The sequence below is a fragment of the Cervus canadensis genome, chromosome 22, assembly GCF_019320065.1.
Source record: "Cervus canadensis isolate Bull #8, Minnesota chromosome 22, ASM1932006v1, whole genome shotgun sequence".
Lineage (NCBI taxonomy): Eukaryota > Metazoa > Chordata > Mammalia > Artiodactyla > Cervidae > Cervus > Cervus canadensis.
In genome coordinates, this window is record NC_057407.1 from 42,588,478 (window position 1) to 42,602,496 (window position 14,019).

The 14,019-nt window shown below is 38.2% G+C and overlaps 1 protein-coding gene across 4 annotated transcripts in view; it reads left to right on the plus strand.

Annotated features, from left to right (window-relative positions):
• Positions 1 to 14,019, plus strand: part of FANCD2 (FA complementation group D2) — a 51,910-nt gene that overhangs the window by 16,556 nt on the left and 21,335 nt on the right. For 3 of the 4 annotated variants that reach the window (XM_043442401.1, XM_043442402.1, XM_043442403.1), the window contains exons 16-27: positions 456 to 590; positions 1,968 to 2,099; positions 3,114 to 3,224; positions 6,451 to 6,560; positions 7,645 to 7,705; positions 8,767 to 8,886; positions 9,344 to 9,417; positions 9,718 to 9,864; positions 10,384 to 10,484; positions 10,785 to 10,900; positions 11,923 to 12,031; positions 13,703 to 13,813. In XM_043442401.1, the coding sequence (XP_043298336.1) occupies positions 456 to 590; positions 1,968 to 2,099; positions 3,114 to 3,224; positions 6,451 to 6,560; positions 7,645 to 7,705; positions 8,767 to 8,886; positions 9,344 to 9,417; positions 9,718 to 9,864; positions 10,384 to 10,484; positions 10,785 to 10,900; positions 11,923 to 12,031; positions 13,703 to 13,813 (1,327 nt within the window). The remainder of the gene's footprint in view (positions 1 to 455; positions 591 to 1,967; positions 2,100 to 3,113; positions 3,225 to 6,450; positions 6,561 to 7,644; positions 7,706 to 8,766; positions 8,887 to 9,343; positions 9,418 to 9,717; positions 9,865 to 10,383; positions 10,485 to 10,784; positions 10,901 to 11,922; positions 12,032 to 13,702; positions 13,814 to 14,019) is intronic. The other variant, XM_043442404.1, reaches the window with a different exon arrangement.

Sequence of the window (14,019 nt, forward strand, 5' to 3'; positions counted from 1 at the left end):
CCTTCTTGTTACGACATAATCAGTTCTCCTCTTGATGTACTTTAAAAGTAATCAGTTTAATTAGATTGAACCTTATAGACTGATTTAAAATCATAACCAGGGAAGAACAGGCCCACTGTATCCCCAGGGAAGCAATATGATTAAGTGAGGAAATTTGAATTTAGAAGATTTGGGTTCTTGTCCCAAGCTGGCCAGATTATAAGCTATTAGGCTTGTGATTTAACTTCTTTGAGTTTAAAAGTCAATTTTTACCCATATATTGAATTTCATTGATTCTAAGAGAAGCTCAGAATGAAGAATTATTCTGAGTAAAACAGAGATTACGATTCCTTAAATTAAAATAAGAATTAGGGGGAACTCTGACAACTTAAAAGGGTTAGCAATAGCAGCTGTAGGTGCTGTGATAACGAAGTCTCTCCCACAGCTTCATTTTTCTCTACTCCTGTCTCCTCAAGGTTCTTAAGGATGTTTGTCCATCCATTTTGTCGCTGGCTCAGAGTTTGTTGAACTCCCTAGACCAGAGCATAATTTCGTTTGGCAGTCTTCTATACAGATATTCATTTATGTTTTTTGACACTTACTGCCAGCAGGTATGTTGAAATATTTATCTTGGGAAGGAGGGAACAGGGAAAAGGAAAGAAATGCCATCCCAAATGACTTGTATGTGATCCAATATTTATTTCTTATTGGTTGAAAGGCATTGAAGAAGGAAGAACTCTGAACTGGGAGTTGGGAAAACTTAGTTCTAGTCCTGGTCTCTGAATGAAGGAATTGGACTTGAGGATCTAACTGTGTGTTTTGAGCTTTAAGATTCTCTCAGTCTAAAATGAAGCTCCAGCTCTAGTTTACTTGAAACAAACATTTGCCTTGGGATTATCATGTAGGTTTCACAGTACAGGAATGGCAGTTTTAAACTTACCTGCTAATAATCTACTGCCACTTGATCCTGAAATTGTTCTCTAGAAAAAGGTGTTATGAGAAAGAAATGAGAGAGAAATGCCTGAGGGCCTAACTCTGTTTCCATGAATACCAGACACCACATTTATTAGTACACATCCAGAGAGGGAAGGCTGTACTTGTGGAAAGTGATTAGGAGAACAAAGAACAAAGTGTCTTGTTTTGTATTGGTCATTTATGTTATACCTTTATTAACAACATTAAAGCACATTTGAATGGGGAACTTTTAAAAATGAATACTGGGATTTCTTTGGTAGTCCAGTGGTTGAGACTTTGTACTTCTGATACCAGGGGAGCAGGATTGATCCCTGGTCAAGAAACTAAGATCCACGATGTGGCCAAAAAAAGAGAGAATTTTAAAGTGAATAATATAAAATTTTTAAAATTTAAAGCAGGAAAAAAAAACACATTTAAAGCAGAGTAATAGACATCTGGCATGAGATTGCTACTGCATTTGAGAAAAACCTTGTGACTTTGTGTGAAACAGCAGTATAAAGGAAGGGAAGAGTGACATCTAAGACATTTGTGGAGAACCATCTTAATGTCTTAGAGACACCATCACGACCCACGTTTACTTGAAACAATAAGTCTAACTTTAAAAAAAAATTTTGAAACCTTTAGCTTCTTGAGTGCCACCTTTTCAGTAAATTTTAATAGATTAAGTACAACAACAATTTAATGGGTAATATTTGACACTTATGAGAAAAAAGAAAGATTATACCAGGAAGCAAAATCCCGAGGGCTTAGATAGTGCTCACCAGTAAAATATGGGGACTAAATCAAGACTGGATGGTAGTGTAGTTAGAGACATAATCCTAAACCTCCTGAATATAATGTTAATGAAACCAGTTTATAGAAGTAGGTGATAGAATGAGGTGGGTTGGGATTTTAACCAGGTTGAGATTGAAATGGCCTCGGGCACAAACCAAAAGAGGTTTGTCATCATCTAAAAGAAGATGACCGTGCTGTATTTTAGCTTCACACAGTCCTGTTGACTTTTCTCTGCATAGGAAGTGATTGGTGCCCTAGTGACCCATGTCTGCAGTGGAAATGAAGTCGAAGTTGATGCTGCATTGGATATCCTCCTCGAGTTGGTAGTTTTAAGCCCATCTGCTATGAGGATGAATGCTGTCTTTGTGAAGGTATATAGTCCTACCGTTGACATATATTGAATGATTTTTCTTTCTTACATATATCTGAGAGACTGTTGATAACTTGTTAGCAATTTATTTTTTATCTTGAGATACCAAGCACTATAATTTGTAGAAGTGGAGGGGATGAAGGTGGGGTAATGGGGCAAATAGTAGAAAAAAATAACTCATCTGTCTGTGTATTTATTAATTCAGCAAATACTTCTTTATACCTAATGATGTGCCAGGCTCTATTCTGGGTGCTATGGATATAAAAGGTAGTCTTTGCCTTTGATGATAGAAAGTAAGATATATAAGTAAGTCACTATATATATACAACATGATGAATTCTCTAATAAAGTGCTGTAGATACACCAGGGCAGAAATAATTAATTTGGCCTGGGAAACTGGAGAAATCTTCAAATAAGAGATAATATTACAGTGATTCTTGAAAGGTAGGAGAGATTAGTTAAGAAAAAATAAAGGAAGTCTGTCTGGGCAGAGAATAGTTTGAACAGAAGCACACTAGTGCCCACGCGCACGGTGTGCTTGAGACGGGACAAGTGAGGTCAGCATGACTGGTGGGTGGGTAGGTTGGGGGCGGAGAGCAGACTGTGAAGGGTCTTTAAGTACCAAGCCTCTTGTTTTATAGACAAGAGGGAGCTGGTAAAGGGTTTTAAGGGAGTTTGACTTAAGTCCTTCTGTATCTGTAAAGAAAGAATAAGTAATTCATGGAGTACAAGCTGAGAAATAAGGTCAGAGACATAACTTTTGGCAGAATATTGTTTTCACTAAGAAAAAGGGAAGCGTGGAGAAAAAGTATAGGGAGAATTAGGAGCTATGTTAGGATGACTAAGTAGAATATCAACGCTTTGGGCTCTGAGGCATAGTTTTAGAGAACTTGAGCTTTTGTGAAACATTCCTGGCTATCTGTGTGTGTGCCTTTTATGAGAATTTTCATTTTTTTATTTAAAGGAAAAAGAAAAGTTAGTTGCTAATCTCATCATTGACATTTTTTTCTCCCAGGGCATTCTGGATTATCTAGATAATATGTCCCCTCAGCAAATACGAAAACTCTTTTGTATTCTCAGCAGACTGGCATTTGGTAAAGAGCATGAAGCCAGTAGTCACATCCAGGTAAGTGACAGTGTGTTGAGAGAGAATCTTGTAAACCTCTATAGTTGAAATTTGTTGAACAAAATTCCCACAGCCTGTGTAGTAGTATAACTAAAGTACATAGCCATAATCCTGCTGCTGCTGCTAGGTCTCCTCAGTTGTGTCCGACTCTCTGCGACCCCATAGACGGCAGCTCACCAGGCTCCTCCATCCGTGGGATTTTCCAGGCAAGAGTACTGGAGTGGGGTGCCATTGCCTCCTCCGAGCCATAATCCTAGTATTTGTTTATTCTTTTCCTACTACAAACATTAAATGCTTACTGTATACCAAGCACCAAGACAGTAGATATATTTTAGACCTGCCCTTTAGGAGCTCAGACTGTTAGTATGGAAATGAGCCTGTAATTCTGCTCATTATGAAACTGAGTCAGAAAAGCCATTCAGGTACTGTACCAAGTGCCATGGAAAAACGGAATACTCTTGTTCTGTAAGGAACATCTCCATCTAACGTGAGCTCTGTCTGGTCTGTCTCTAATTTGTGAACACCATTCACTGAAAAAGCCAAAGCCAAGCAAAGTGTCTAAAGATTGGGTTGGAATCAACTCATAGCTCTTTTGCATCTTCAGTGCCACCTTGTGGCAGTAATCCATACTGGTCTTCGAACAACTTTTTTTTTTTTTTTTTTTTTACTAAGTTTAAAGAATTGGCAAGGTAGTATACACCATGGTACAAAATTCAAAAGATATGGAAAGGTAGTGAAGAATGTATCCTCCCTCTCAGTCCTCTAGGCTGAGATTCTCTAAAGGCAATCACTGTTACTAGCTTATAGCTTTCTGAGATGTGCTGAGCATTGACAAATTTGTATTTACCCATATACCTGTTTTTCCACACCTTATCCTCTTGTTTTGTGTCTTGCTTGTTTCATCTAGCAGTATAGTTTGAAGATTTCATCATATCAGGAATAATAGAGCTATATCATTGTGTTTTAATTGCAGTAAAACATACATAAGATACATTTTACAGCTTTAACCAGTTTTAATTGTACAGTTCAGTGGCATTGAGTGCGTTCACAGTGTTGTGCAACCATCACCATTATCTGTCTCCAGAACTTTTTCATTATCTCAAAGAGAAATTCTGTCCCCATTAAGCAATAACGCCCCATTTCCCTTTCTTTATACCCTAGTAACCTCTTACCTGCTTTCTATGAGTTTGTGTGATCTAGGTCCTTCATTTAAATAGTCATACAATATTTGTCCTTTGTGTCTGGCTTATTTCACTTGGCATAATGTGTTCACAGTTCCTCCAGGTTGTCGGATATATCAGAACTTTATTGCTTTTTTTTTTTTTTTAGAACTTTATTGCTTTTTATGGCTGAATATTCCATTGTATATATAGGCTGTAACTAGTTTATCCATTGATGGATATTGGATTTTCCCCACCTTTTGGTTATTTTGAAGAATGCTGCTATGAACATTGATGTACAAGTGTTACTTTTGAGTCCCTGTTTTTATATATTTGGTATATACCTAGGAGTGAGATTTCTGAATCATATGAAGATTCTACATTTAACATTTTGAGGAGCCACAAAACTGTTTTGCACAGTGGCTATACCATTTTGCATTCTAATGAGCAATAGAGGGTTCTAGTTTTCCTACATCCTTATCAACACTTGTTTGATAAGTGTATGTGTAAAGTGGTATCTCACTGTGGTATGATTTCTGTTTTCCAGATGAAAATTTGAAAGTCATCATTAGATGACTAATGATGTTGAACGTCTTACTGTATGCTTATCAGTTCTTGTATATCTTCTTTAGAAAAAGTCTATTCAAGTCCTTTTGCTCACTTTTTAAATGGGTTATTTTTTGTTGTTGTTGACATGTAGGAATTCTTTATGTATTCTGGATGTTAGTCCCTTATCAGATAAATGATTTGCAGATATTTTCTCCCTTTCTGTGGATTGTCTTTTCAGTCTTGATAGTGTCCTTTGGTGCAGTTTTGATGAAGTCCACTCAATCTTTTTTTTCTTTTGTTGCTGGTGGTTTTGGTGTCATGCTTATTTTTTTAAAAATTGCAAAATTTGAAGTCATGAAAAATTTCCCCTATGTTTTCTTGTCAGAATTTTACAGTCTTGGCTCTTAAATTTATATCATTGATCCACTTTGGGTTAATTTTTGTATATGGTATAAGGTAAGGGTTCTACTTCATTTTTGTGTGTGTGGGTATCCAGTTTTCTCTAGCACCTTTTGTTGAAGTTTGTCTTTTTCTGTTGAGTGGGCTTGGCACCTCTGTGGGAAATTGGTTGACCATATGTGTGAGGGTTTATTTCTAGGATCTATTCTATCTGTTGATCTTAATGTGCTTATGCTGTAGCATGTTTTGATTACTATAGCTTTGTAATTTTGAAATTGGAAAGTGTGGGCCCTCCAAACTTGTTCTTTTTCAGATTTATTTTGGCTGTTTGGGGTCCCTTGAAATTCCATATGAATTTTAGTATGGGTTTTTCTATTTTTGTAAAAATTGCTGTTAGAGATACTTGCCTGGTGGACCACTGAGTAGGACTCTGAGCTCCCAACGCAGGGGGCCCAGGTTCGATCCCTGGTTGGGGAACCAAATCCCACATGCTGCAACTAAGAAGCCCTAGCGCCGCAGTGAAGATTCCACAAGCCGCAACTATGACCCAGTGCAGCCTAAAAAAACAAATATTTTAAAAATACTGTTAGAATTTTTTAAATTATTACATTGAATGAGCATATCATCATCTTAACAGTGTTCAGTCTTTAGTTCCATGAACGTAGAATACCTTTCCTTTTATTTAGGTCTTCTTTAATTTCTTTCAGTACTGTTTTGCTGTTTTTTCAATGTGCAAGTCTTTTGCCTCCTTTGTTAAATTTATTCCTAAGCACTTTTTTTTCTGTTTGATTATGTCTGCCTGAGCGGCCAACGACATGATAATTCACATTATCCATAACAAGCAACTATCCCAGCAGTAACAGTAATATCTATTATTATTGAATGTCTACCATATGACAGACACTGTTCTTGGAATTTTTTGTAATTTGGTCTCTGATCCTTGCAAAACCTTTTCCATGCTATAGATGAAAAAAATTGAGACTCAAAAAGATTGAGTGACTCATCAAAGACCACACAGTTAATAAATGATAGAAACCTTGCTGTTCTAGGTTGTTTGGTTCTAATATTTGACTCTTTTGCTGTACCATTCCAGCATCTTCACCACTATTTCCTTGCAGGATGACATGCACCTGGTGATACGAAAACAGCTCTCTAGCACCATATTCAAGTACAAGCTGATTGGTATTGTCGGTGCTGTCACCATGGCTGGCGTCATGGCAGCAGCTAGGTATGTGTGGAGATTCTGATTCTGTGGCTCATGGTTGAGGTTAATCAAGTTGCTGTCTTACAAAATAAAGTGTCATATTGTTTAGACATCATTATAACAGAAGAATTAAAACCATAATAAGAGAAGTTAGCAAATGTTTGTTGTTACTTTTCCATGTTCTTTTTAATCTTGACTGTATATGCTACCTATAATTTTTACAAAATTGTGATTATAGTCATTACATTCTCATTGTTTAAAACTAGGGATTGCTAAGAAATTAAGTTTTAGAAATTGTTTCCACAAAAGGTGAACCCTGATCCTCCTGGGATGCTTTTTTTCTGCATCTGCTCCAATCTTAAGCATTAGACAATACAGATTTCTCCATTACTGTGTTGTTATTGTCTGAAACACTTTGTTTGATATAAATAAAGTCTTCTTTTTTAAAAAAATTAATTAATTTATTTTAATTGTGATATAAATAAAGTCTTCTTGTGGATCTTCCCTCCTAGTACTAGTTCTTTGATTCCACAATTATAACATCTAATAGAAGCTTGGGGCTTGATCAGTTACCGTTGTGAAGTCATGAAATTTAGTTCGTGCTTCTTGGAAATGATTTGTCATGAATTCCTCAAAACTCAAGAAACATCCTTAGAGTTAGCATTAGTAATCTGTAGAGCCTGCATAGTATACTGGTTAAAAGTTCATTCTCTGGAGCCATACTGCTTGCCTGGGATCAAATATTGGCTCCATTGTTCTTAGCTGAATGGTCTTGGATAAGTCATTTTACCTTTCTGTGCCTTTATATTTTCACATGTGTAAAGATATTAATAGTATTTACTTTATAGAGTTGTTGAGAGCATTAAATGGAACAATGCCAAGTGCTTGCTCTTATGATTTTTACTAATTTAGTTAGTGTACACTTAAAAAAAATCTAAGGTAGCCATCATTTGCTCTAGTTCACATTTTGTAAGGCCTTAATAAATACTTGGCTGTGCTTTCATGCAGTTTCATCTCCACCCTAATCCTAGGGAGGGCAATTTTTAAAAATGTATTGCTGGTTGTTGCAAAATATTGCAGAAGTGAATCTAAAATAACTTGTTTTTAGAAGTAGATCTTCCAATTTGACCTCAGGGAGTGGAGACCTGAGCAATGAAGAGTGCACCCAGGTGAGTTCTTGTCTTAGGGTTGGATATGTTTATGAGTAACTGAGAAATTGCTTCTGGTCACTGTCAGCTGAGTGCCAAAGAATTGATCCTTCCGAACTGTGGTGTTGGAGAAGACTCTTGAGAGTCCCTTGGACTACAAGGAAAGCATACCAGTTAATCCTAAAGGAAATCAGTCCTGAATATTCACTGAAAGGACTGATGCTGAAGCTGAAGCTCCAGTACTTTGGCCACCTTATGCAAAGAGCCGGCTCATTGGAAAAGACCTTGATGCTGAGAAAGATTGAAGGCAGGAGGAGAAGAGGACGACAGAGGACAAGATGGTTGTTGGATGGCATCACCAACTCAATGGACATGAGTTTGAGCAAGCTCTAGGAAATGGTGAAGGACAGGGAAGCCTGGCACACTGCTGTCCATGGGGTCGCAAAGAGTTGGACACGACTGAGCGACTGGACAACAACTGTCACCTTTCCAAAGAGCGCTTCTTTTTTCAAAATATGTTTTCCTGAACTCATAGCTCTTGTAATTTGTACTACTTATTTGGCCTTTAGAATCCCCTGGCTTGGGTTTTATTTTAATTCTATATCTGTCTGATCTTCTAATTAAATTGTAAATTCCTAGAGAGCAAAATAGGTGGGCCATGTTTGAAGAATAACAGATTGACTAGAGCATAGGGACAAGTAAGTGTATAATTGGAGAGCTAGAGATACAGCTAGTTTGGAGATAGAAAACAGAGTGCTCTGAATGTGAATCAAGACATTTTGATTTAATTTTTACACAGAGGTAGTCCTTAAGGGTTTTAGCATAGAAATGGCATAATCCAAGCTTTGCTTTAGAAAAATTAATCTGGTTCATGTGTCTGATGGATTGGAAAAGAGGTAAGATTGAAAGGAAATGGATTGGTCAGGAAGCTTAGGAGAAACCTCAGGTGAGAGGTGGTGATGAGAGCTTTGCCAGTGAAATTGGAAAGGGAAAAACTTATTGTTGAATGGGGTGAATAGTTTTTAATTAGGAAGCATCAGCAACTCAAGGACTGAACTATTCTCTCTCTTTGACTGTTTCAGGTGATCTCCTTGCTGCAGTTGGTTCATTCCTGCAGTGAGCAATCTCCTCAGGCCTCTGGACTTTATTATGATGAATTTGCCAACCTGATCCATGGAAGGATGTTGGCTCCAGAAGCCCTGGTGAGGCCAAGTATCTTTTCTTAAAACAGTGAAGCTCAAGGGCTGTTTTACTATACATTCTTTTTTTTTTTTACTATACATTCTTCAAATCCTTCTCTCTGTTGTATTGCAAAAATAGATCTGCCCGTGAGCTCTCCCATATTCTAATTGGGAAGGCTGTTCTGATTCAGTCTGCCCCAGGCTTCTCCTCTGAGGCCTCCTTCACATACTAAGAGTGAGAATCATGATCATTTGGTTAATGATGTTGTTAAAAGCCATCATCTATTCTGTGCCAGGCACTTGTATTAAGCATTTTTCATGTAGTATGTCTTTTCCACATCAGAATAATGCAGTATGTATTACTGTTATTTTCTTCTCAGAAATGAGGAAACAGGCTTCAGAAAGGTTAATAGTTTATTTAGGGCTTTATAGGATGTACACCCTGGGCTACACCGACCTTTTTGTTTGCTTCTTGAAGGAATGGCTTGGGCAGACCATCTTTAATGATTTCCAAGATGCATTTGTGGTGGATGCCTGTGTTGTTCCAGAAGGGTAAGTGCTGTTTACCCACTGACATGGTTGTATTGGTAAAGAAATTTTGTTAGTTATGTCGATAGCTGGTACCAGTCTCCGAATGTTTTTGACTTCAGCCAAGTCTCTCCTACTCCTCCAACTTCCCTCCTCCCAACCCCAACACCCCAGCAGTCCCAGCTCCAGGATTGCTAGAAGATTCCCCACATGTTCTTTCTCACTTCTCCTCATAATAGAGAAGATTGGTTTGTTCTAGTGGTTTTTCCCATAGAGTTACCATACCCTGATGCTGGAACCTCAGATTCTGGGTTCTCTTTGCAGTGATTATCCATTTCCTGTGAAAGCGCTCTACGGACTAGAAGACTACGATAGTTGTGATGGGATTGTCATCAACCTCCTGCCACTGTTGTTCTCTCAGGAGTTTGTGAAAGATGGGAGTACACTGACTTCGCAGGAATCAGACCAAAAGTCAGTATAGTTTTTCTTCTCTAAAACCTCTGTTGGTATGTTGAATGTTCACAAGGAATCCACAGTTCTTGTAATCTGTTGGCAACTTGATTGAAAAGGATTTCTCCCAAGAATGTATTGGATGTATTACCAAGAATGGATCAGACTCCTTGTTTTCTCCCAGATCCTGGGATTGGGATTTGCAATGGCTCATGACAGCCAACAGATACTTTGTGAGGCTGCTTTTGTTTCTCCTCCTTTTTCCCACCTGGGAATGTGTTTGTCTGCCTTTGCCAGTCATGTGCCTTCCTTCCGTCTAACCTGCACTTTATCTCATTGCGGACATTTCACTCTTACCTGTGTCTTCTTCCCTTTCAGTTCGTTATCTATTTGCTGAGCATCCACTATGTTCTTGGTCGTATGATTTTAAAAGTAGACATTTATTTTGGGTAAAACTCGTTAATTACCAGATCGGGCTCTCTATAAACATGGACTAATATGTCTATAAACTATGATCTAGAAATGGATTTTCTTTCCCAGATTGGTTTCTCCGTTGTGCCTGGCTCCCTATTTCCGGTTACTGAGACTTTGTGTGGACAGACAACATAATGGAAACTTGGAGGAGATTGATGGTTTATTAGGTATAGAATGAAGTTACCAGATCTTTCTTCTTTGTAACCTTTCTTTGGTAAACTTAGGGAAGTGGTACATTGGTACCTGTGGGGGGAGGGGAGGGAATTTTCTAACTTCACCGAGACTTTTAAATTATATTTGTTGACTGCTGCATGGTATGAGGGTATTTTTGAGACTAAGTGAAACTTGACCTTCAAATACGAATTAAAGGGGGAAATAAGTAGAAGGAGACCTAGCTCTGGGGGCAGCATCCAGCTTCTGTTGACTTCAACTAAAAAAGATTAGAAATGTTTGTTCTTCTCTTTCAGATTGTCCTATATTCCTCACTGACCTGGAGCCTGGAGAGAGACTCCAGTCCATGTCTGTTAAAGAGCGTTCGTTCCTGTGTTCACTCATATTTCTTACTCTCAACTGGTTCCGAGAGGTGAGCAGAGTTACTGGGACTCACCTACTGTCTGTAATTTCTCTAGAAAGGAAACTATTTTCTTGGTTCCCGTGAGACTTCTTAAAAATTGTCCACCAACCTCTAACCCCTATGTGTCTCTTCAGTGATTGTGTCCCACCCTTCCCTAATCACATGTTTCTCTTAATGTAGCCAAATCAAAATGCTTAGAATTCACTTAATGTTGCCCATTTTTTACTGCTTCCAAGCCTTTTCACACTATTCTGCTTCCTGCATGGAATAACTTCACCTTCTCCACTGTGAAAATACTGTTCCTTCTTACAGGAATGCACTTAATATTTTGATTTAGTGAGATCAAGTGAAGATAGTTTCCAGTATCCTTTAGAATATATTTGTACTTAATGAAATGCACAATAATAATGAAATATATTGAAAATGAAAATAATATCTTATATCTATATCACATTTCCTTTCTCATGCATATTGTTTCTAAGATTATTTATTCACTTGTATGGTCCCTTCTTATCCTGACAACTGTATTATGATATAGGCAAGGTAGGTATTACTGTCCTTGTTTTATACATATGAAATTGCAGGTACAGAGAGTTCAAAGTCATTAAATTTATCAAACACATGTGCCAAATGCTGAACTAGTTTCTTAATTCACACTTAATCCACACAACTACATTCCCATTTTATAGTTAAAGAGATAAAAGCTCAGAAAGGTTTAAGACTTGGCCAAGGTCACACAACTAGTAAGTAGCAGGCCCTGGGCTTGTTTCACCAAAGGTTGTACTCCCTAGCTGCAGAGCTGTTCTGCCTTGTTACTTAGCTAGGAATAAGTAGAACTGGTATTAAAAGTTAGATCCTCCTGTATCGGCCCATACAGAGCTTTTTTTCTCTGCACACCTTGCTGAGAAGACTTTGACATTGCTCACTAGGCTCACAGATCCTTTTACTGAATGGCTCTTTTAGCTCTTGCTGAATAATGCAAATGAGGTTAAAATCTGAACAGTTCACAGATACAATTTGTACTTCTACAGGTTGTAAATGCCTTCTGTCGGCAGAAGTTGCCCGAGATGAAGGGGAAGGTGCTCACCCGATTAAAGCACATTGTGGAGCTGCAGCAACTCCTGGAAAAGCACTTGGCGGGTAAGGGAGTGGTCCCCGCTGGGCACCCTGCTGGGCAGTAGTGAGGAGATGGAGGACAGCCTTTAAGCCAGACTCAGTGATAGCTGCCCCAACTCATGTGGGACAAGAAAATGTTTGCTCAGCAGAAATTTTAAAAAATGAATACAGCCATTTTCCTCCCTTTGTTTTCTCCAGGAGACCTTGGTGTTTGAGAAAAAATAAGATACAAAACATTGGTTGGGCTTTTGTAAATTACTTTGCTTCTTCAGACTTCAAACTTACAGTGCCCTTTACCTTCCTGAACATCATCAGGAGTAAAGCTGAGAGGCCTCTTGATACCCTCTGACCATTAAGAAAACTTGTTTTACAGTTCTAGCTTGATTTTCTGGGGCAAACACAGAGCCTCCCTCAGGCTCTCATCTAAATAATTGTGTGTAAAACAAACTACTATGTGACCAAATATTGCTAATATCTTTAGATTTTATTTATTTATTTTTGCTTTTTATTTATTTATTTATTTTTATTGTAGTGGTTTTTGCCATAGATTGACATGAATCAGCCATGGATTTACATGTGTTCCTCATCCCGATCCCCCTTCCCGCCTCCCTCCCCATCCCATCCCTCTGGGTCTTCCCAGTGCACCAGCCCCGAGCACTTGTCTCATGCATCCAACCTGGGCTGGTGATCTGTTTCACCCTTGATAGTATACTTGTTTCAGTGCTGTTCTCTCTGAACATCCCACCCTCGCCTTCTCCCACGGAGTCTAAAACTCTGTTCTGTATATCTGTGTCTCATTTTCTGTTTTGCATATAGGGTTATCGTTACCACCTTTTTAAATTCCATATATATGCGTTAGTATACTGTATTGGTCTTATATCTTTCTGTATAATGGGCTCCAGTTTCATTCATCTCATTAGAACTGATTCAAATGAATTCTTTTTAATGGCTGAGTAATATTCCATGGTGTATATGTACCACAGCTTCCTTATCCATTCGTCTGCTGATGGGCATCTAGGTTGCTTCCATGTCCTGGCTATTATAAACAGTGCTGCGATGAACATTGGGGTGCACGTGTCTCTTTCAGATCTGGTTTCCTAGGTGTGTATGCCCAGAAGTGGGATTGCTGGGTCATATGGCAGTTCTATTTCCAGTTTTTTAAGAAATCTCCACACTTTTCTCCATAGTGGCTGTACTAGTTTGCATTCCCACCAACAGTGTAAGAGGGTTCCCTTTTCTCCACACCCTCTCCAGCATTTATTGCTTGTAGACTTTTGGATAGCAGCCATCCTGACTGGTGTGTAATGGTACCTCGTTGAGGTTTTGATTTGCATTTCTCTGATAATGAGTGATGTTGAGCATCTTTTCATGTGTTTGTTAGCCATCTGTATGTTATCTTTAGATTTTAAATGTAAGTTTATTTTTAGTTCTTAACTGTTTGGATGCTTTATATCTTTTATTTAGAATTATTTTTTGTTAATTGACCATAATCAATTAATGCAATATTTCTATAAGTGATCTTTGGCCATTTTACTGTGCCAAAATGGTTAGTGTCAAATGACCTGAAAGCATCTGATAGACAGTCAGCCATGCTTGGTAGTTCTGGAAACTAGTCTTTAGCTACTTTGGTGGTTATCATTCAAGTTTAACAGTGGTGTATGGTTGGTATACATTGACCTTCCTGTTCTGTTTCAGTCACCCCAGACTATGTTCCTCCCCTTGCAAACTTTGACTTGGAAACGTTAGAAGTAACACCTCATACCAGTACTGCCATTTCAGCAAAAATCAGAATACAAGGAAAGACAGGTATTTTCTTTTCCTCTTCTGTGTCCTCCTATGTGTTGTGCTGAATTGACTTAGAGGTTATGTGCATCAAGGCATCAGTAATTGGAGAGATTATATAACTGAACCCTTTCTTTAGCATGGTTATCAATGAACTGTAACTTAGGGTCATAAAATTAACCTCCTTCATCTCTAGGTAGTCTTTAGCAGGTTGTTTCTTGAAGGCAGTG